At 37.3% G+C, this 24251-nt stretch overlaps 1 protein-coding gene across 12 annotated transcripts in view; it reads left to right on the forward strand.

Annotated features, from left to right (window-relative positions):
• EYA4 (EYA transcriptional coactivator and phosphatase 4) overlaps positions 1-21514 on the forward strand; it is a 141365-nt gene extending 119851 nt beyond the window's left edge. For 9 of the 12 annotated variants that reach the window (XM_041470012.1, XM_041470009.1, XM_041470010.1 and 6 more), the window contains 7 exons: positions 7175-7264; positions 13193-13251; positions 13363-13523; positions 15597-15711; positions 17461-17582; positions 18891-18990; positions 20579-21514. In XM_041470012.1, the coding sequence (XP_041325946.1) occupies positions 7175-7264; positions 13193-13251; positions 13363-13523; positions 15597-15711; positions 17461-17582; positions 18891-18990; positions 20579-20672 (741 nt within the window). In that variant the 3' untranslated portion in view covers positions 20673-21514. Of the gene's footprint in view, positions 1-7174; positions 7265-13192; positions 13252-13362; positions 13524-15596; positions 15712-17460; positions 17583-18890; positions 18992-20578 lie in introns of all 12 variants that reach the window. The other 3 variants (XM_041470014.1, XM_041470020.1, XM_041470015.1) reach the window with 1 other exon arrangement.
• The last annotated feature ends 2737 nt before the right edge of the window (positions 21515-24251 follow it).

Genomic DNA, 24251 nt, shown 5'->3' on the forward strand with positions numbered 1-24251 from the left:
AGCAACAGGAGCAGACTAATGGGAGAAGTAGAGCTAAGGGCCTGGATAAAACAAAAAATCAAACGAATGTGTGGAAAGAGGAAAATGGACAAAGGGGATGTCAGTATGTACATATATTGTTTTCTCTGTGCTGTGCTGTTCAAGTGAAATTAATGCAATGGTATTTCTTTTTAAGAGCATAACCATGTCTATGTTGTCTTGAATAAGGGGCTTGTTTAGCATGTTTTCAGCATCTTTATTCCAGCCAGAATCGGATGCTTGAGAAAAGGGTATGAGAAACAGATTACAGAAATGCTTTTCACAACCCCCTCCCCTACCAGTGGGTTAGAAATGTCCAAAGCCAGGACCTGTGGATTGTAACCAGAGAGGGGCCAGTCTTCCATGCAATCAACCTTTTGTGGTTATTAAAGAAGAAAGTTAACAGGAAAAGTCACAGGCCAAGTGCAAAATCTGAATTTCTGGAATGCTAAGATAAGGATAGATACTCATGTCATGTAAGAAACAGCCTTCCTTGCTTTGCAGCTTCCCAGTGCCAAATCTGTGCACTTCTCAGTACTCTGTCAAAAAATCCTCTTCTGCTGTTTTTCAGACATTGTAACAACAGTGACTTTGTCAGAGCCATTTCCAATGAATAGTTATCAAAACGAGAGAGAAACCTAGCTGAACATGAACTTTTGTATCACTTTGAGAGTAGCCCATAGACTACCACAGGACTTGCTGAATTGGCAGAGTGATAAAGTTATTTCTTTCAGTCTTTTTTGATTGTGCCCTTTGGATGTTTCCTAAATCAACTGTAACACATAGTTTTAAAAATGAGAGCACATTCTGTAGCTCACAAAACATCTGTGGATAACTCTGAAAACTGTCTTGGAAACAGCAACAGAAATGTAATTTCTCTTGGTAAATTAGTAATGGCATATTTACAGACAGTAGTACTGACAGCAGATAAAGTCTTACATAAACCAAAAGTGTCTCAAGGGTTAGTGAAATTAATGTAGTTATACTACTGAGATCAACAACAATAAACAAATATCAAGTGTCATGGATGACAAAGAAGCAAAAGGTGCAGAATTACAGAATTCTGAAGTAATATCCTATTTGACTTTTTTTTTTCTTTTTTTTTTTTTCCTGGAGCTCATAGGTGACATCCACACAAGTAGGGAAAGGTATTCATTTCCAGACCCTATAAAATAATAGTAGGCTTTTTCCTTACTGCAGTGACTGCCATTGCCATATTTACATAGAACTTGTGTGATGAATTGTTACCAGTGCAAGTCAAATATAAATATTGTTGACTGCAAGAAAGCTAGAGCATTAGGAAAGGGAATACAGGAAGAGCTTATAATGGGTAGGCTTTAGCTTTTGCATGTCATTGTAGTGTTGCCCAAATTTAAGGTGGGATGTGTCTCAGCCTAAGTGCCTAAGAGGTTAGAAATGGGAGAAGTGAACAATCCCTCAGATAGACTTCACTAAGCTCTGGTGCATGACATGTTTAGCACATATGGTCCTTATCTTTTCTGCACGTGATTTCCATCTGTATACAAGGTCTGAATCCAGACTGAAGATTGGATTGTTATGAGAATTGGGTTGCTATGAGAGTAAATGATCCAAGAATTGTGAGGCTTCAGCAGAAGTCTTGTTACCACATTGGTCTTTCAAAATTTTTGAGAGAACTGTTTGTCTTGGAAAGGTGGTATAGAATTGTTGCCTAACAATGAAAAAAGAAATAGGGTAGTGTAAAACAGTGGAGAGAGTAAATTATTTAACTGTGATGATTTGCTGTCTGGTTTAAAAAGTAAAGGCATCTGATGTCACACAGATGCTCAGAATACCATGTTCTTCCACATATATTTCACGAGCCCATTTTTGTATAAAATAATCAAGTACTCACAAAAAAAGAGAAACTACACAAAAAAGAAAAAAAAAACCAAAAAAAAAAAAAAAAAACAAAAACAAAAACTTGCAGGACAAGCAGAATTTTCCCCTTCTCCCATTTTTAATTTTTTACATGAGAATAGCATGTCATTAATGCAAATGTTGCTTTAAGAGAAGGCAACTTCTTATACCAAGTGTTCTCACTTCATACTTAGAAGGATATTGACTTCCAGTTCTTTCTCATGTTCTGATTGACATAAAAACCTTCATTCCTTTTTTTCACCAGCTTTTTCCTGTTTTTTCAGGTGCCAGGTGAAAAAAAAATCAGGAATTAGTCTTTTAATCTCTCAGTTCAGGCTGCACAAGGATGCAGTGAGAGGAGGTGCAGTGTGTTATGGCCTGGAATAGGGATCCACATGTGAGTGCAGGAGCACTAGAGAGCTGCAGCTGTATCTGAAAATAAACACTTTCAAAAGATTTCTACAGTTTAACAAGTGGTTGGAGTAGAAGAGAAAAAGGAAAGTCAAACCAACATCTCCTTAGGCAAGGAGGGCTTTCATTGCCAGAGATAATTTGGAAGGCCTGGATCCAGTAGGCAAGTTTCAGGTTGTGTATTTGTCAAGAGAACAGCAAATTTCTGACTTATGCTAAGGATTTATGAAGTTGAGAATGGACACTGTCCTGGGTATATACTTGTTCAGCACTTTGCATGGAACGATACTTATTTGATGTCAAAATTTTATAACAAGCATGCTAAACAGAATTAGTGATTTGCTGAAGAATGCAACTGTAAGCATCTCTTTAGAAATGGGGCAAGTTGCTGCTGCTTATCTGGGTGCCAGTAGAGTATAGCTTTAAACCAAACTGAACTGGGAGAGGTTTGTCCAGAATTTGGCCAGAGTATCACTTCTACATTTAAAATATAAAGCTTTCCCAGGAGAATATCCCATGCCTTGCTGTTTTCTACCTGTGGCTGTTTCTCTCTGGGTTTGGTATATTGGTTATTCTACTGGGCTAACATAGAATAAAAACTACACTACACCTGTGTTAGGTTTCAGGAAAGCTGTGCTGCCTTCCAGCAGTAAGATCACCTCTCACTTTTCCACTCATTTGCTCATCTGCATTGTTCTTCATGAAACCAGTACACTTCTATTTTTATTTACTTACTGCAGTAGCAAATTGTGAACATTGGCATTGGAGCTGTTACATTGTGACTTGTGTGGATGATGATGGGTTTTGCAGCTGAGCACCAGTTGACAGATAAGGTTTTCTACAATGCTGGGCTCTTAAGTGAGCATTGGTTGATGTGACAGGACATCTGTTAGGAGATGTCATCATCTCTTGAAAGTTTATGAGGTACATTCTTATTCCCTGTGAACAGTGTGTATTCTTTGTTCCATTGCATTCCAGTTATTCTTACTGGTTGAAGGATGATTAAGCTGGAGTTTTTCTAGCTCCAAGCATTTATTCATTTCTCCCAGGTCAATCCAGAGGGCAAGGATTCCAAGATTAATGCTGTGACTCAAAGTGCAACTCTTTATAAGAAGAATAAAATTCCTTTGTGACCTTAGAAGATGGAAAATGTGATTTCCAAATGCAAAAATCAAAACAAATCCACACTTGATGATCATACTTTGCCATTTTTTTATAAAATTGGAAATGACAGAAAGTTGTCAGGGAAGCCTCATTAAATACCATGTGCACTTCTTTGGAAAGGGCTCAGAAGCTTTTTACTGCTCACTGTCTGCTTGTCTGGTTATTAAACAAGAAAGCTTTGTCACCATTAACACCCATGATGGCATTCCCAAATTCACTCATAAATATTCTCTTGTCCACCTGTATTAATAGTGTATCTCTCATCACCTCCAGTTGTCCTCTGCATTTACTCCCTCCTTGTCTGAGACCTCTGAGTTGATTTTCCTACTGCCTTCTAGAGAGCATGGAGCAGAAACTCCCTATGGAGTACGTGAGTTTCCCTTCATCAGCCACCAGCTATGGTTATCAAGAAGAGATGTGTTCTCTTCCTCCATCACCACCCACATGAATTTCTCCTGGGACAAGTGTCCCCTATGAGAGAGTGAGGGTTGAACTTAAAACTGAGATTCCTACATAATATAGAGAAGTCTCTTTAGGCTAAAACATTGATACTTAACGTCAGCATTTCCACTTTTTCCTGAGGTCAGTTTTGCTTTAAGTCTGTGCAGGACAGCCACCCATTGAAAATAACTTCTTAAAATTTTGCTTGTTTTCTTGCTTATTTTTAAGGCTTCGTGCATGCAAATTCCTGTCACAATGAATCTACCTGGCAGTCTGTTTATCTCTTTGTTTTCCAAGGTTTTATTAAAGTCACTTTGGTGTTTGCAGTTTTTTTCCCAAGAAATGAAATTCTTTTGAACATGTGCTGAAACCTGACATTCCAAGACAGTATTAAATACATCTCCTCTACTAATGGACACTGAGCTTTTGGGGTTTTATTCCAGTTACTCTCCCCTCGATCAAAACATTTAAGTATTGGTCCTCCCAGGATACTTTTATCTAGTCTCCCAAGAGGCATTCCAATGGATGGACCAGTCTGGTACAAAAGTCCACAGACAGACAGTCTGGCTCCATTTTAGTGCCTTCATCTTAACATAACTAAAGTAATTTGTATTTAGGTGTACAGAAGTGTAGTAGCTGGTCTTGATTCTTCTGCACACTAATGATATCTGGCTAGCATCATACCTCTGCGGGCCAAAGAGTTGTTCTTTGTTCTGTGAATTATCTGGGGAAAACTTCCAGATATTTTTTTTTAGTCCTTTTTTCCTCTACTGTGTGTGCTTGTGCAGAGTAGCACAAAATACAATTTTGACAGAAGTTCAGTCTGCCTCTTACTAAGTTTTTCAATTTTCTGTGCTAAGTTCTGTATTAATTGCAAGTTTCTTGCTTTCTTTTCAATACTCAGTCCTTTGTGCCACTTGAATCAGTCTGTGACTTCTGCTTCAGGCTGAAAGACAGTAAAATGATGATTGTCATGTTCCTCCATATTGTGCAAACATTATAAAGCCTCAAGACCCTCACAAATCTGCTTTCTTGTCTATTTTTTTTACGTGAAGGAAAGAACTTAATATGGCAGGAGCTGGATAGAACATAAATTTTAGTTCTTGTTAAGCAGTTTCAGGGAAAAGTTTTGGCCAATTTATTAAGGGAAGAATTGTTCATATCTTGAGAATTCAGTTCCAGCAATTCTCCCTAGCAGAAGTACAGGGAGATCCCAGAGTGATTTTATGCTAAGCTGAAATTAATTCCCTCTGCTTTGCTTTATTTTATTTTACATACCGTACCTAGCAATAGCCTTCTCATGCCTTTGTCAAAACAAGAATGTAGGAAATATAATTTTAATAGTAATAGTCAGGCATAACTGGTTACAAAACTACTATTAATAAGAAAATCATAAGAGCTTTGTCACATTTATATCTTTCAACTCTGCTAGGCAAGGCAGGAAATTGTCATACATAGTTGGTAGTTTCTGTGAAAACAAATCAAATTATAACAGAAAAGGTTATAGAAAATTCCTGCATTCAAGTCTGCTTCTACTCAGGAAGGGGTAAAAAAGAGGCTGAGAATTAAATGTCTGAGATTCCAGTTTTGGAAGCACTCCAGTGAATAACTTAGATAAATAATAATGAGTTACCACCTGTGCATAAAATTATGCACATGCCTTAGTGTTCATAGGATTGAGGTAAAAAAGTGTGTTGTATGTAGGGAGAAAAGATTTATAGCTTGCAATGCACGGAAAATAAATGCAAATGAAAGAGACAAACGTGTTTATATCCAATGACATTTTGATAAAAGCGTTATGGCTTGATGAGGAATCTCATGAGTCCAGGGTATTTTGGTGATTTGTGTTGTCAGTGCCTAACAGGAGTTTTGCTAATCAGTTAATGGTGTTCCTTAATCATCCTCTTGGAAATCTGACCTTTGCACTTGGTGCTGCCTTCAGCCATGTGACTTTCAGATCCGGTGAACATTACTACAGAAGACAGAAGGGATAAAATTCTGTTCCTGGCACTGTGTTTGTTTTTTTGCTTCTGAAAGGTAGCCTAGACCAGTTCAAGGGTCAACATAAAAATATTTATTTTCACTGCTAGAGAATTGGGTCTAACTTTGGATCATTAAAACTTCTTGAACACTACTCTCCCCTTCAAGTATGCCTTTTTCATGAGCAACAGTCAATGTCAGTGGCTCAGATTTTACCGTTAGTTATTAAGTGCTTGAATGCAGAAGCCATCTTCCATTCCATCATTGCAAAGCCCTGGAGTAGTGAGTGTCTGATCCTGGTTGGGAAGCCTTTCATCCTAATGCTAACAAATGATCATTTGAGGTTTTGTGAGATTTTGTTGCTACATGCTGGTAAATATTTAGACTTTAAATCTCAAGGTATTTAAGAAGGGATTTCTAAAAATTTGCTCATGTCAGTCAGAGTTTAAATGATGAAATATTTTTTTCATATTTTGATGAGAAGAGGACTGCATGTGTTTTAAAAGTCCACTGCAGTTGTGTTAAGCATAAAAAAGTTAACGGAACCCCATAAACTCAGGCAGATGATTAAGGCAACAATCAAACTAATTACTAGGTGTCAGCAAAGCACCAGGGACCATTACTCTAAACCAAATGTGCTTTACCTCTCTCCTAGCAAACCTAGAAAATTTGAATTCGTTATCTTGCCTTAGCTGTACACTTAATGCTCTGAGACAGTGTTATTGCAGATCGGGAGATTTGTGGTGTCTTGCTGAGGCAGAGCAATTTGAGAGTGTGAAAGACAACCTACAAACAAATGCAACATTTTGAATTAATCTTATCCAGGGACAGGATTCCTGTGTTTCATCAGCAATGAAGGGATGATCTGTAGCAAACAACAAACTTATATATGCTTTCCACAGGAGTGTATGTTCCTACATGCATCTTTTACAAAAAGTACCGTCCCTATTTTCAGTCTTCTTTATACTTGTTTATGTTTATATTTATGTATATGTTTACGGCCACCAGGTTTTTTCCTGTCAGTTCAGCCAGGTTGCAAATTGCTGGGCTTTAAAAAAATTTATTTTTCAATATCCCCAGCTCTCTGAATTTTCTCACAAACAGAGGTTCAGCAGTGTCTTATTACAGCATTATATTAAAATAGCTTAATACTGAAAGGATTTCAGTGAAATTTCTTACAGTGTTAATTTTTCAAAACACTTTATATACACCAATTTTTGAAGTAATTCTAATATAACCTAGAGGTATATAACAAGCTAACCTTATTTTTTTGTTTTTTAAGGATCCGCCCATGGCAGTGACCCTTGGACTACGAATGGAAGAAATGATTTTTAATCTTGCTGACACACATTTATTTTTTAATGATTTAGAGGTAAGAGTCAAAGGAATGCTAGCACTGTTATTCCTGATTTTTAACTTAGTGGCTTTGTTGTGCATTAGTGTTTATTGTGTGTGACACTTGTGCCTGTGTAGTTTTTGGGTTTGTCGTACTCTAATCAGAGAGAGGTTTGCCAGGTGGTACTGACTTGCGGCGGCACCAGAGTCCTTCTGTGAAACTCAGTGAGAGAGAGAATCTGCAAACTACCTTTCCTTTCTTTGTCCATCTTTTTTGGTTTCCATATGTGTAAAGCTGTCTGATGTCATCTCCAGGATGGTAACATGCCTCACATTCTTCTCTTGAAGTTCTCCATGTTCATTTGCTTTCAGTGGGTGCCCTCATCTGACCAGGAGACTGTTCTTCTCTTGGCATACCTCAGCAGCCTTTTGGCTACAGGCCCCTGTTACTTGTTCAAATGTAGAATATTCTTCATTTACCTCAAAGAATGCAGCATCAGAGAGCTGGGACTGTGATAGATGTTCTGATCAGTGATGCTGGGCTTCACAGGTTATTTTATTTCACCCTTAGAGTCTGGGTCTGTTAACATGGACAATGAAGCCTACAACTGTGTGTCAAGTCAATGAGTGAAAAACAATTTTCAAAATAGCCTAGAGGTTTTTCAGACATTCTGCTGGTCTAAAATGGTTGTTTTCTTACTCAGAGTAGATCCCAGACATCCCTCCATGGACAGATACTTGCCATGAATGGGAGCTGGAAGATTTTGAGGTTTTGTTTAGAATCCCAGAGAAAGATCTCTGGTGAGTCAATAGACAAAATAAAGTGAAATTTTTCCATCCACTGGGATGTTGATTTTGTATTTTGTTCCTTCATCAAGTAGGCAGTAAGAAAAGCAGAAGGTACCAGTTTGTGGTTGTCTTCATCATCCCTTGCAGATCTCATTTATTCTTAGCTCTTTTTAAATCAAGAAACTGGAAATCTACTTCATGTCACACCTGAGCTACACTTCCTCCTTGCAGCAGCAGAAACTGAAGACAGTAAAGCCCTGGACATGTCTTTATCAGTGTGTGCTTTATTGCAGCCCTAGTGAGACATCTCTTGACAATGCAGGTACATTCAGTGAATGTCTCCTTCTGGTGCCCTGTACCAGGGAGAGATTCCAAATAAATTGTTCAAAGCATTTATTAAATTTCTTTTTAGCAGACCTTTGCCCCTGCATGATTAGAGTTTATGTGGCATGAATGAAATTTAAGCCATTCAGTAGAATCTGTTCTTCGGTGTTGTGCTGAGTTCAGGTGGAAGAGTTCAGCAAAACTGAGCTTTGCCCTCTTTCCATACCTCTTCATTATTGCTTATGGCCACTGAAACTTCGTTCCTTTCTCTCATTATTTATTTTGTCTGTAGATCACAAGTTCAGCTGTCATAGGTGGATCATTACATTTTGGCTAATCTTCATAGGATGGTTTTAATACCCCTGTCCAAAAACTCATATGCCAGCTCATTCCAGAGCTTGAACAGTTTCCAGTTTTAAATAAATAAAAAAATACCACTTGGGAGCTGTCTTAGAGAGTCTCGTAAATCAATCAGTTTGATTTGATTAAAAGCAATTTATATATAAATATTTAATAATGACAATTTCTACAAGAAATTTAATACTTTATGGCCCAGAATTCATCTTGGCCTCAAAACCAGCTCTCTTACAAAATTACCAAAATTCCAAAGTTCATGTGCTGAAATGAGTTGTAAGCATGCATTTTGGTATGTGCAAGAAGACCAGAAATTTTCTATCTTCTCAGCAAATAGGATAAAGTGCCCTATTTGCCCAAGTATGTAGCGGCATCCTTTAATATGCTGATGGATAAATCTGTCTGATTAAATCTGTTTGCAGAGCACATGGCCATTACTGAATATTAAAGTGCATCTGCATGATGAATGTGTAATGAACTCTGAGAATTCCCAGAGTCTGACTTGGGTTCTCTCCCTCATCTCCCCTCCTCTCCCCATCTCTCTTTCTCTGTCTTCCTCTCTCTGTCCTCCCCCAGGGGAGCAGAAATGAGTGCTGATGATCATGGCCATCAAGACACAAGACCTTCAGTTCTCACTGGAGGAACTGAGACAGGCCTTTATTTGCTAGGCAGACAGATTGCTTATTCATTCATCATGTCACTTTTTCAGTGGTGAGCCCTCAGGTTCCACACCTTCTGTCTTGCTTTCATCTTCAGCCCACAGTAAACCTTGTGGCTCTGGACATGACAACTGTAAAGTACTACTGAACCTGTGTACCTGTAATATTCACTCCAGTCACTACATCCTCTAAACTTTCTTTTTTTCCCTGTCTTTCTTGGTTACAAACACTGCATAGCAGGTTCTAGGAATAATAACCAAGTTATTGAAGTTATCACTTACAAAAATAAAGTTTTCCTTCCTCTATGCAAATCCGTGTCACTGCAGTGGCTGCTGATGCAGAAATTCCAATCTGCTGAGACATTCCCTGCTGACCCAGTAACCCGTGTTCTAATCAGCCAAGCTGCACTTTCATTTCAGGCTAGGCTGTTCTCCAGCTACTGCATTCTCAGGGTATAAATTTTAGTTAGCTTGAGAAGCATCACTTGGAAGGGCTGTTGGTGTTTTGCCACGAAAATAGGAGTCTGGTGCTCCAGAAAGTTCATGTGCCTAAACAACGCTTAGGGATGGGACTCAGATTTATAATAATGGCCAAACTAAGGCATTCTTTTTTCAACCAGGTAAGGAATAAAATTGAGTTTTTCTTCATATCTCAGTATTAATTTTAAGACAGCATTTAGAAATGTTGGTAAGGCCTATTACACACACCAAAAAAACAATTTCTGCAAATTGCATGTAGTAACTCAGACATGAATTTTCCAACTCCATTATTCCACTCCACTCTCAGGTCAATGAAAAGAAAGAGTATTAATTTCAAACAAACTGAATTATATTTCAATTTTTATCATTATCCTATCATATTTTAAAGGAGACTTCATCCTTTGTTTCTCACTAGAAATATAAATGAGAAATTAAAAATAAGATTTAGATGAGTCTCAGAATTTGGGAGCCAGGTAAGACTAGTTTTAACAGAAACTGAAGCACAGATGTTAAAAGGGGTTTTTGGTATAGCTTAAGAAAGCATAGTGCAATTTTGTGTTCGGCTTGGTAAGCTGAAGAAAGCATAAGACAGCATAGTGCAGTTTTGTGTTCAGTTTTGGTAAGTCAGTGTTTTTACTGGATAATAAAATTATTGTCTGGTCCAAGATGATAAGTTTTATGGATGATGTATTGATTCTTTACTCTCAAATTTTCAGACTCTAAAAATCGCTGCAAAGAATTGACTGCATTCAGATATAATTTTAATTAGTATTGCTTCAAACAAAAGCTAGATATTATACTTAGATTCCTTTCCTGTATTTGCTTTAATAGGAAATGTATTTTTATGTTTCTTAGTTTTGACATTACACTGACAGCCACTGTGACTTGAGCTTAACCAGTATCGTAGCTGATGTGAAGAATATTTTACCTTAATATTTAAATTGACAGAGAGCTTGCCTTCTTTCCCATAATGCTTTGGTGTCATTTAAAAGCAAACTCAGTTTCCTATTTCTTTTGAGAAAAGTAGAGAACTATCTCAAATCTGCTCAAACTACCTGCTTTTTCTTTTTTTATGGCAAGATTTTTCCACACCATGTAAGTGAATTTGTAAAAGGTAAACATTTTAGTTGAAGTAGATAAGTAAACAAGAAAACAAAATTAAAAAAAAAAAATGAGCGATGGGCACATGAGCTTGTTTGCTGATCAGAAAATGTGTACTGCCAGCATGTAGAGAGGAGATGAGCCGTAGATCCAGAGGAGAAGAGGAAGGGGGAAAAGAGGAAGTTGGAGAGTGCTGTTGGGCTTGATCTCCAGTATAACATATATGTTAACTCCTATATCAACAACCTTCTTGCAGGGACAAAGGGGTGAGTCATCAGAAAACTGCATTGTCCCCTCATCCTGTTTCTGGAGTTAATCAAAGAATCACAACGAACCAACTGTGAGACAAAAAAAAAATTAAACAGCTGAGCCTTTGCCACCCACTCATATTTAACTTAATAATGACATTATCAGCAGAACAGTTACCTAGAATTTTCAAGGCTGGAACAATGTAGCTGAAAAGCTTAACAAAACCCAAACAGCAGCAGACACTCCTTTTCCATCAAGGCTTTTGTGTGCCTTCCATTTAATTAGTATACCTTCATATCCACAGGATTTTTAAACTTTTAAACTTAACACTTTTACAAGTTCCAGGGAAATCTGTGAAGGTGATTAGGAAGCCTGATATTGCCCAGATGTTGCAAAATACAGAGTTAAAATTTTTCCCAGTAGGGCTTTTTGTCTGATTTTTGAGCTCCTATCCTACACTGGGTGAAGCATTGTTGCATTTTTTTCTGGAGTGTAAATGATGAATAAATATAAAGAAATTGATATTTTATTTCAGCTGCCACGTTCCCTTTACTTTCTCTCTTCATCTGCTATTTACATGCAAAAATAGCTTCTTTAAAATATTCTACAGATAATCTCCTCAGACAGATCTAAAAAATTTTATTTCTTCAGTGAGGGGAAGAATGCGTCATTCCTGTTCCTTGAACACAGCTCTATTATCCTATCTCAATGGAATAAGCCACATAAGCAGAGCTTGGTAACTCCTTCTTTTAGCTTTGGCCCAATATTTTAAATTATGATTGCTTGTATGATGAAATGAAATTATGTATTTGAAAATTAAATTATATGTATTTGTTTTATACATAATTGCCTCTTTTTTTAACAGCTTAGTTCATGCGAGTAGAAGTATCTTAAGTTTTTGTTCATTACAAAGCAAACAAAGTAGAAAGATGAAATGATAATTCCCTAAATTCACACTCTAGGAACTTGTGTCTTACACATTTGGAAATCACTCCTCTATTCAGATTTGTCCTTTATCTGTACAATTTACCACTGTTACGAGACAAAGACTGGAAACCTAGAAGGACATACTCCTGCATGTCAGAGAGCCTGAATTAAGTGCTGACATAAATGGACACTGAATTTCAGGTGTGTCTTTGGGTTGAGATGTTAGTTCCAGCAACTATTGAAAACAATTATATAATGCATGATGGTTTGGCTTATATATTTACTTTTGTTTTCACCACAATTTCTTATCTTTGTCCTCTAACCACTGTGCAGATAAGGATATTTGATAGCTGTCCAATTGTAAAACCATTTTGGAGGGGAATTCATATTTCCAATGCACCTCAGTTCCCTCAAGTTCTTTCCATCCCTTCCAAAGCCAGGAAATAATCAAGTTCTGTAGGATTGCTGATTATATGTGATTTTCCAGCCAAAGGCACTCACATAAATTAAAATAAAAACCTGATAAGTGTCCAAACTACTTAACATAAGTTTTACAACTGTTGAGGTTCACCATCAATTGCTTTTAGGGAGTGGGAAAAGAAGGTTTATGTGATTTTCAAGTATTGGTATACTAGGGAGGCTGTAAATGAGACTTGCCATTTTGGTGGCTTTACAATTAAGATAAATTTACTCCTAAAAAATCACCTCTAAATGGCATATTGCTTTTCTGAAGGTCTGTTTTAACTAGTGATTCACACTGTGTAGAAGTTGAAGTTTACTCTTTTAAAGATGTTGATGGCAGAAGGAAACTGGGTGTGCACAGGCTGCCACCTTCTGGTGCAGCCCTCGGCCTGCACCCGTCATTTCTTCATCCGCACTGAGCCCGTGGTGAGCACAGAGTCATTCGGCTTGGAAAATACCTCTGATATCCCCTAGTCCAACCATTAGCCCAGCCCACCGTGCTCGCCACTAAACCGTGTCCCCAAGTGCCGCATCCACGCACCTTTTGGACGCTTCCATAAGAATGCACTCTCTCATAAGATAAATTTGTCATTTAGGTTTGCTTTCTTTTCTTTCTAACAGGAATGCGATCAAGTTCATATAGATGATGTTTCTTCAGATGATAATGGACAAGACCTAAGGTAAGATACAGAAATTTCTTTTCTTTTTCTTTTATTTTTTTAAGATGAAATAATTTGAGCATTTACAGGAATACATTGTATTTATTTTTACTGTATTTTGGGTGTTTGCAGTACCTACAGTTTTGCAACTGATGGCTTCCATGCAGCTGCAAGTAGTGCAAACCTTTGTCTGCCAACAGGTGTAAGAGGAGGGGTTGACTGGATGAGGAAGCTGGCTTTCCGTTACAGAAGAGTAAAAGAGTTGTATAATACTTACAAGAACAACATAGGAGGTGAGTTCAATTACCAAAAACAACCTTGAGTGCTGGGCAGTCTGAGCTGCATGGTGATGAGCTGCCATGAAGGGAAGGAGCCTGGGAAGCCCCAGAGGGAATGGAGAGTGATCTGACTGAACCAATGGCTGTTGAAAGCTACTGACTGTAAAGGCAAAGCCACATGCTGCTCAAACAAAGCAAGCTTCCATTTAGCTTCCACAGAGCCCATTTTCCTCCCTCAGAGCCAGCTAGTCTTAACCTTACTGGCTTGTTGAACCACTTAGACTACCTCAGATTTGCTGTTGTTCTAGGAAAGACATTGTATAGTTTCACAGCACAAATTGGTTGTGGATGGCCATTTCCATCCTACGTTTTCATTATCTGGTCGGTAACAACGCTAAACTTCTAAACTTTCTGCTGGGTACCTAGTAGTCTGTTTTCACCAGTGGACGCAAGAAAACTCTATCACTGCCATGCCAATAGCCCCTTTTGTTGACTCTGGAGCTTACACAAGTTTTGTCTCCAGTATGTCTAGAGATCTCAGTCGGGACAAGAACTTTGCTGTTACTGCTTTAATTCATGGACTCGCTTATGTCAGCACTAGCAGATTGTAGGCAACAGGCAGCAGAGCCAAAAGAATCTGTTCTGGAGAGTTCTGTGTGCCTTGCAGACAGACAGCCTTCTTCTGGAGAGGGAGATGTGTCAACTGACCCCTCAACCATAGACTGTGAGAACAGAGAATACTTAGAAGTCTTCAGTAATTGCGACAGTCATGTATTTTCACTCTCAGTAGTTCAGTCTTTCCTTAGCACAGGGTGAAGCAATAGGACCAAAGTGTGGTAGTAGAGGGCTGACTTTCACTTACACTGCTTTGCCTTTCATTGATGTTGTGAATCGAGTTGTTATATATTAATAATTCTTTAAGCAGTGTTAACCAAAAGTTTACTGGGTTTTCTTGTATCTCCTGATGCATCTAAGATTCTGAAGCTGCTGCATTTCACAAAACCTTTAACAGTGATAAGAGAACAAGTCCAAGAGCACAGCACAGGGAAACGCACTGAGAGGAACAAAATATAGCAAACAGAATGCAGATATGTGGTGCACTGGATTAAGGTTTTTATTGTCTCCTACGTATCCTGCATCTGAAATATAAGCCATCCTTAATGGGCAGGTTTCTTCATGTGTCTTCCACATCTTAGCCTTTTTTATGATTTTCTTAACTTATCTGTATTTGTTTATTTCAAAAGAGCTGCTAGAAATTATCAGAAGGCAAGATTAATCCATATATTTTTAGATTATTTCACTTCTGATTTTTGAAGACAATCATCATCACTTGTAGGGAAGACAGTCATGATCACTCGTAGGGTGTGACAGAGAAGAGGGATACTAAAGGTCAAAAAGCCTATTTCTCTGCTCTTCTGAATCTACATTTAAAATAGCTGGTTCCAGCAAATGCATGTCTCGGCATTCAATAGGCTGGGTATTTTTAAATGGGTATTTTTAATTTATACCCAAAAAGAGATTTTTGAGGACTAACTTTTAAGGACCAACTGAGATATGAGAACATAAGATGTGCAGCCATTTCAGGCTGTAAATGCTGTAAAAGGAACCAACTACAACAGGACATGAAGAGCAAGCCATCAGCAAACAAATGTATTTCTGTATGTGTACTATCTGCAGAGTCATAAGTAGGGCAGTTTTAAACAGTTTTTTCTAAAGTATCTTTTTTTGTGACCATCTTCACCTATGATCCCAATGACATGGATCTCCTTGTCACTGCCTCTGATAATGAGAATAATGTATGTGGGAGGAGCTGGTTTAAAAATATGTTTCTGAAAGGAATACTTTGAAATGCAGCCTGATACATAAAGAAATGCAACTAATTATTATTATTATCTGAAATACTATCTGACATTCCTTGATATGGTGAAGTACAAATAATATCTATTATTTCCTGATCATTGAAGACATTAGATTTTCTCTTTGATAATTTTTTTCAGGTTGTAGTTGAATTTAAAATAGAAACAATGACCATAAACCCTATCTGATACAGAATTTAATTCTATTTTTCTCACTTTTCTTACATTAAAGGACTCCTGGGTCCCGCTAAAAGAGATGCATGGTTGCAATTAAGAGCAGAGATTGAAGCTCTGACAGACTCCTGGCTAACAAATGCACTTAAATCATTATCAATTATCAGCACAAGGTATGTATCTGAGTCGGCTGTAAAATAAGTTTCTAGACATGTAATGGATATTTTTTTTACGTTTTAGATTACAATAAATTAGTGCCTTTAAAGAACAGAACAGGTCTACTATGACTTTTGAGTAGGACACAGGAAAAGTGAAAAGTGGTTTAATTTGTCCTGATTCCAGCATTTACTGAAGATAGTATGAAATGTCTTCTCAAATGTGTGTACACTGAAAGTGTATTGTAGAATTCTGAGACAGCTTTTAATTTATTACCTTGTGGACAGCATTCTCTGAACTCCACAGCTCTCTGTTCTGTCCTTCATTGTTTGTGCCTAGCCGCAGTGCAACCGAAATACTGTACAGATACCAGAACATAAGGGCATTTTTCTTCTGTCCTTCTAAGCAAACCAGTGTGTCTTAGAATAAATCTTAAGTTCTCACAAGAGCACAAATCTCCTTTAACTAAAAGTCTGTGTTCCCAATATTGAGACATAAAACTTATTGTTCCTCTGAAACAATAAAACTGTGAACCCTGCTGCTGCTTAGTAAGCCATGCAATATGTATCTTACCAGAAATCCTAAAAAATCCTAGTTTTAAACCACAAAAAAGAACATTAAGTCATCTTGCTATCTGAACATGTCTGGGAAAAGACTCAGTGTCAAGTGGAAAGAACAAACTTGGAAAGACACAAAAACATTAATTTCAACATAACAACTTCTGCAATATGCTTATATCTTAATTGTATATTTAACAATGTGTGAAGCATTTCAGGAGAAAAAAAAGTAACAAATTTGTGTGAACTGTTGTATTTAGCTCTGCATTTCTTTCTGAATTGTTAGTCTTCAGAGAGACTTTTGGTAATGAAGTCCAGTTGAGCACTGGTGGATGAGTCTGGAAAACTGTTATCCTTCACTCAGGGTTGATCAATAATAGCCTTTTGTCATGTCTTCAAAGAACTGTACAACTGTAAACCTTCAGAAGCTACCTGTGACTCAGTTAAACATTACTGATATGTTACAATGGGAAATTGAGATAAATAAAGGTGAAAATAGCAGCCTAGGGTCTTGCTTGGAATTTGTGGAAATGCCAGAAGGAAAACTCACAAGTATTTACTTCCAGCTCCATGTCCACATCATGGCCATGATCATGTTCCAGCCTGTGAGTGCCAAAAGTAGCTCAGCTCTGAGTTCTCTGGCCTGCACAACTTCTCCATTCAAGTTGTCATCCTCACCATTCAATGCTACCTTATTAACATGATCATTCTTACCTCTCCCTCTCTTCAGAGATCTTCTTACTCTTGAAACTTGAAGAAAGAAATGCCATTGTGGAGAAAAGTGTAGATAAAAAGATAAAAGAGTAACAAATCATGGGTTTGCATTCTCTTAACTCTTTTATTTTGCTGGTAACTACTGACAATTAATTGCCAGCATTAAAATTATGCTTTCAAAGCATTCAAATACCTTGTTTTGGAGGTTGTTGATGGTCTTAAATATCTGTATTTTACTACACCCACCTTCAAAGACCTGTTTCTTTATAAACCCATGTGGAATATTTCCTACAAATCAGGCCTACATCTTTTTAAAGGCTTTCACCAGGGGTCTTATGTACATTTTCTGTAAGTGATGGTGCTGAGCAGCTGTACTGTGTGAATGGAAGTAAATGTTGAGGGATTCTTAATATGCTCTCCACAGCTGGTTCACCTCATCAACATTTGGGTATTGTTTTAAAACTATTTGAACTTAAACTATTTCTCTCCTTTTAGGAGTAATTGTGTAAACGTGTTGGTGACAACAACCCAGCTTATCCCAGCACTTGCAAAAGTTCTACTATACAGCTTAGGAGGAGCTTTTCCTATTGAAAATATATACAGTGCAACCAAAATAGGTAAGAAAATCATTCTTTCATCTATTCTGACTACACCGCATTACCTTTTTTTTTTTTTTTTCCAGTAATGGATGTAGTCCAAAACACTCCCCTGACACTTAGCAGTTTTAGTTATAAGATTTAGGCATTGCATTTGTTCAGATGTGTTTATGTCAAAGAATTCGAAATTCACCTTATTTTCAATGATGCCAAAAGGAATAGAAGTGCCAATTAAAAGCCTCAGAAACTCCTCAGTATGGTGCAGAAAACAAAAATCTTGCAAAAGAGAATGAAGAAAAGTTTTTTTGTGACTTCAAATCTGAGCAGAAATTCTGTTAAATTAGCCTCTGCTCTGACCTTCAGCTCTATGCAAGCCAGGCCACAGCTTCACAAACATTTTCCTGAGGCATAGTATGTCAGTGATGGGAATGACAGCTGTTATTAACAGAACCCGTGTTGCTGGATAACAAAAGGGCACTTCCCCATTCTGTTCACAACTGTGTGCCTTTTGTGCATTATGGTTTGGAAGTGTATGGTTTCTGGAAATTGGATCCAAAACTGTAAACCAAGAGAAGCAGTCATTCCTGTGAAATGTGATGCAGCATACAATGACTGATAGTTTTGCAGATTTTACCAATCAGCAATTCAGGAATGCTTCATTTCTATACCTATGACAACCTTTGTAGCATGGAATGAGTCACTTCATTGACAAAAGCATTGCAATATGTTTCATAAATTATTTTCACAAGGGAAAAAGCAGTGCATATTCCAGCAGTATCAGGCGCAACTATTACCTCAGTCATCATTTAATTAAGTTTTTAATTACTGCATCACTCATTGTTGCAGATACATTAGATTTAAAATTTCTATTTTCCTTGTAAGAATATTATTACGATCATAAATAAATATTTAAATTCAATTATTCATTTGTTAACCTATTCATTTTTGCAGTGCTGATAATTCCTTTGTCTTAGTGGCTTTCCTGTCATGATTAAGAGATCTAGTTTTAGCTGAAACATCTTAGTGTTATTAAGGGAATCCATTGCTTCTTACCAGATTTGGCTCCAAATCCCAAGGTTGGGAACTTTTTAAAAGTAGTAGTAGCATTGTCTTACCACTGCAAAAATCCTCTGTAAGGCTTCACCATAACTCACTTGATAGCTTGAATAAATAGTGCATTGTTTTTCAGGCAAAGAGAGCTGTTTTGAGCGTATAGTGTCCAGATTTGGCACTAACATAACTTATGTTGTGATTGGAGATGGCCGAGATGAGGAACATGCAGCTAATCAGGTAACTTCACTCTGAACTCTTATCTCATTTATCTTCCAGGAAAAGAAAGTTGCTTTGAACGAATAATGCAAAGGTTTGGCAGAAAAGTAGTATATGTTGTAATTGGGGATGGTGTAGAAGAAGAACAGGCAGCAAAAAAGGTAACCTGTCTTCTGAAATGTTGGTGTGATACATAGCTACTAATGCAAGCCTTTCTGTTTGCATTTCTGTCAGTGTTGCACAAAATGACAAATAACTTCAGTCCACAGATGCAAGCCAACAAGAGCATGATGAGATCAACACTTAGAGTAAAATGAGCCATTTGGATTCGAGCATTTGCTTTGCTTCACTTTGGAAAGGGGAAAAAAAAAGATTTTTAAAACAGATGGAAAAATAATGCAGAAAAAATGTCTGACAAACTTCAAGCAAATTAAAAGACAAACAGAAGAGATAGAAAGGGTTATGATATGATGGTTGAGTGGTGTTTTTCTTAAAATGCTGAAATTGGGAATGCTTCAAGAGAAGTGTTACAGAGAATGTGGAAAACATCTAAAGGACTGTGCAAATTTTTTTGCTAAGATAGATGAAGATCCATAGTTTACTGGGGCAAATATGATAAAAATATAATTTGCTTCAAGAAAGACATATCTGCTAAAGGAAAAAGAACACAATGTAGAGATCGTGCACCAAATCTGTGTTTCCAAAAAAGAACTGTTTCCTAGTTTCCTCATGATAATTCAAGTCTAATTTCAGCAGGAAAGTTTTTAATGTTCAGAAACATCAAAATAGTAATTTGTGCCGTGCTTCCCAGTATAACCCATGGAAGTGTGCAGAGATTGATTTTTTTCCTCACAATGTCTGTACAGGGCCAATTATGTAAATCTTGTTGTGCTAGATGTAGCAAAATTAAGCACTCTCTTAGCATTGTAGTTGAAGTGGAAACAAAATGGAAATTACCGAAATGCTCATTCCAAATGGTTCCTTAATATAGGTACAGTACTGGTGATGGGTCCTTTATAATTTTTGCTAAACAGTGGTGGTTGGATTGTGGGCTTTCTGGTTGGGCATGCTTTTTCCTTAACATTGGCTATATTGCATGGATAGATGTAGAATTCAGAGAGATGGATGAATATAGCACATTTCAAATAGTTCCAAACACAACATGGAAGTGTGTGTTTTTTCTGTTCTGATGAATTATTGAAGGAGAATAATGTGTATACCTGCATCTCTCACAGACACTGATGCTTTCTGCAACACAAATTATCTTTTCTTAAACTAAAAATGTGTTATTTTCTTATCCAAAGACATTTCTTTTTCTGCCTGAATGGAGAAAAAATGTAATTCAGCTCTGTTTTTAAGTGTTGAGTGAGAAGCATCTTTTCATGGAAGTCGTGTAGTCCTTTAAATGATGATTCAGTATTTTGCAGTCAAATAAGTGGAGCATCAAATTATTTACTATTAATGCTCCTTTGTACGGGCTTGCATGCTAACAATAAGCAAGTGGCTTTTACTAAGTAACAGGTATTTTTCAAAGAAACTATTAATAAAGGCTATCATCTAATTACTTTAACTTCAGCTGAGCTACTAAGCTCAGATCTATTTTGTCGGTACTTGAATAGCAAAAATCAATTCAGAACCACAGTGGTGTAGGATAGGTGCTGGTAACCTCTAACTATCCTTGTGTGTGGTATGCTGCCCTGTGTCACAGTGTTCATCTTTCCTGACCTTTTCCCTCCTCTAACAAACACAGCACAACATGCCTTTCTGGAGGATATCCAGTCATTCGGACCTCTTGGCTCTCCATCAAGCACTGGAACTAGAGTATTTGTAACTGTGTCCTAAAGCTGGTGATCCTTTTATATATATATGTATACGTATTTCAAGTACACTGAATTTTTATGTGTGATTCAATGCCTCTGGCTTTACACATATGAATTGTCTTAAGAAGGGAAGAAATATTTGGAATTTAAAATTCCAAACTGAAGAATTCAGATTGCTGAATGGAGTTAAAACATTAGTGCTACGTAAGAAAGCTCTATGGTCTTATATATGCAACGTTTTTAAGTGAATTAAAACTGTGGAGGTTGCTGGTACACGCCAAGTGAGCCCTGACAGGAGTGAACAAAGGACTCAAACTGGCAAAGCACCAAAACGCATTTTCCAGCCAACAAGGTGGTGTTCAACAACATTCCTCAAAATGGGATATATTCTCAGCACTGAGGTTTGAACCAGACTTTAGCCTACCTAACCCAAAAAATCTGAATTGGAATGCACTCAGACTGTATAATGACAATCCTGTCTAGACGTGTAATTTGTGTAAATTATTGATGAAAATAATTTACTGTGACTTTATTAGCAGCTGATTTTGGAAGTGGATGCAATTTTTCTTTCTTTTTTTTGGGGGGTGGGGGCAGGGGAGGGAAAGGGTTATATAATATTGTCTCTTTTATAAGTTTGGCAAAGAGAATGTGCATATGATGTGTTGTGCCTTAAAGAGAAGACTGTGTTTGTGTGTTATAATGTAATTTTGGTTAAAAACTCTGTAGATAAACAAAAAAACCTTTGTGATAATTTCTGACATGACCAAATTTGAAATTCAAAGAAATCAAAGAGCAGGGCTGCACCAAAGAATTTAAGTATTTGTTGCAGTAAGAAAAATAAATAAAGGAAAGTTTGTGTTTTTATTTGGATTCTGAATAATTCCACTGATTTTCTGAGAAAAGTTAAGAAAATATTGGGAGGTTGATACTGGGGACCGCTACCTGGAGAGGTAAAAGAAGAAATAGTGTTTAACACCTTCAGCATCATTTCTTGATTCTCCAGCAAGAGAACTAAGAGCCACATTCATTAATTACTGAGTCCACTGAGAGCCATACAATGAGTGCATCTGCTGCCCATAACAGAGCAAAGTTCCACCCAGCAGACAAAGTGTTCAGGTGGCATTACTGGAAGGTGAAAATGTGGAGTTAATCCCAGATGGGGAATAAAACACAAGTTCATTAGGGATGAAAAATTACTAAAGAAGAAGTTCTCATCTGTCAGATGTGGAAATTATGCTACATTTAGCATATTCAGGATCAACACAAGCTGCTGAAATTGCTGGCTTGGTGACATTGGCCATTTCAGGAGAATAGTCCGCTTTGGTAAAGAAAACAGCATTGTGATAGGTTTTCCATTCTGTTCCACATTTTTGTGTATTTTGTTTTGTGTCAACATGATTTTTCTCATCCATTTTTGATTGCTCAACAAAATTGCACAGGGACAACCCTAAATGTTTTTGAAAAAGAAATTTCAATAGCATGCCAGGCATCTGAGGAGAGGATAAGAGGTGATTTTCATGAAGAAACATTGAGAAGTAGATCACCTTAGCTTCCATAATGTCTATTAAAAGTTGCGGTCCATACAGCAACAACTACCTTGTAAGTTTTGAACATTCTACCTTTCAGCTATGGAAAATGAGCAAAATCCATATTGCACACAGGGCCCTTAATGTTCCATGTGCAGCTTGAGCACTCTGTAATAACAGCAAGTGGCTCATCTCTCGTGGCAGAAGGTGGAAACTACTTTTTCGATTTTTAACACTGTGTGTGGAGACACCTGAGGCTGAATGTGCACTGACTGTGTGAAGAGGTATTTGCAAGAGAAGATGTTAAAGGCAAACTCCAGGATGTCTGCACGAGCACAGTAGTCAGCACTGAGGTGAAAATCTTCTCTCTGTGCTCTGAAGCCATCGTATGCCAGAGTTACCAGGTAGTAACTTAGTTCATTTAAACTTTGTTGAGGTTTTAACAAAGTTACTTGGTAGGTGAAAGCACGAAGCGGCTATAAGTCCAAGGTGAAACTGCTCTATAAATTCATAAAAATGGATTTCATTGCTGTGTTGGAATTGGATATACCAGTCACCACACAACAAACTAACAATAATTTGTTATCACTGGGCAGTTTAAAGCCATCACATGAGACTCGCCACATATGAAATCACTGTAGACTAGGTAGATATTTGCATGATAGATTTGTGTGTCCAAAACAAAAATAATTACGCATACCTTCTTTATATTTTCACTACCTGAAAATACATGTCATAAAAATCTGTAGTACAGATTTTTTAGTTTTTCAGGTGGGAAAAAAAAAGTGTTTCTACTGGAATGGGAAAGAACTTTGAACCCCTTCTCAAGTTCCAGCATTACATAAAAATCTCAATGTATAAGATGTGATGAAACAAAAAATTTGTTTGGTTAACTAGCTTTTTTCTCTTCTTTTTTTTTTTTTTTTTGACATGTCATATTGTTATTTAAATGCATGAAGTAATATTATTTCTCAAGTTATTTGTTCAGCTTTTCAATGTTCTTTTCCTAATCAAATGAAAGAGCACAAAGTAGCCCAGCAACAGACGTTGGTTCTTATTAAAGGTTTGCAGTGCCTTCATTGGCGTTGTGCTTAGCTTTCTGTGGCAGATATGGCTCAACTAATATATGGACTTCTAGAGAGGAGATGGAGGCAAAGGAGGGAAGTTTTACAAAGCATGACAAGGTTCTGTGTGCCACCATAGTGGAAGTTAATTGTTAAAACAAGTTATCCACACAAACATGTATCCAAAGAAAATTCAAGGCCGTAGCTCAAAAGGCTTTGCAGTACTAAAACTCTAAAACAAAATTTCAGAGAATGAATACTCTCTTGCTAAGCAAAAATTGATATATATCTTTAAATAAAATTGTGTAGTACATGCTTGCCTTGTAAAGAGAAATTAGTCTGATATATTTTCCTGCATGAACAAAACAGAGGAGAAAATAACCAAGGCAGAGACAGTCACGCCAGACTGTTCCAGATGGGCCTAAGAAGATTAAACTGAAGGTTGGTCACTTTGACATTGAGTGCATTTTAATTCAGAAGCATATTAATCAGAAACTACCTTCCCTTCAGCCTCTCCTTAACAACAAAATTGAGCACAAGGCCCCATTTGCAAGTGTTTTAGGCAAATGAAATATAGAATAAAATGCCTTTTGCTGATACTCTAGCAGTTCTCAGTACAGAACCTGAATGTTCGTTAGGCATTTGAGTGGTCAGCTTGCAAAATATTGTGTGATTACAGTCACAGGATAGTAGCTTAGACATAACTCTGTGCAGTTCAGTAAAATAGGGCAGAAAAACCTAAAATTTTCACTTATTTTTAGATGCCTGTGGAGATTGTGCACAAAGATATAGGTAGCAGCTAGCTGCCAGATCTGTTCCCATCCGAATCCAGTGTGAGCAGCAGTGTTTGCATCTGAAGCAGATGCAGAGTGTGTTCCAGTGTAAGCATTGACAAGGGAGATGAGGCCAAGTAAAGTCCTCTATACAAGCACTCTTCATCTTGAGGCAGATGAAATCTTGCATCCTATCAGAACTGCAGAGTTTATGGAGAATATAGGCTTGACCCACGAC

This window comes from Pyrgilauda ruficollis, unplaced genomic scaffold (assembly GCF_017590135.1).
Source record: "Pyrgilauda ruficollis isolate IOZ18807 unplaced genomic scaffold, ASM1759013v1 scaffold24, whole genome shotgun sequence".
Lineage (NCBI taxonomy): Eukaryota > Metazoa > Chordata > Aves > Passeriformes > Passeridae > Pyrgilauda > Pyrgilauda ruficollis.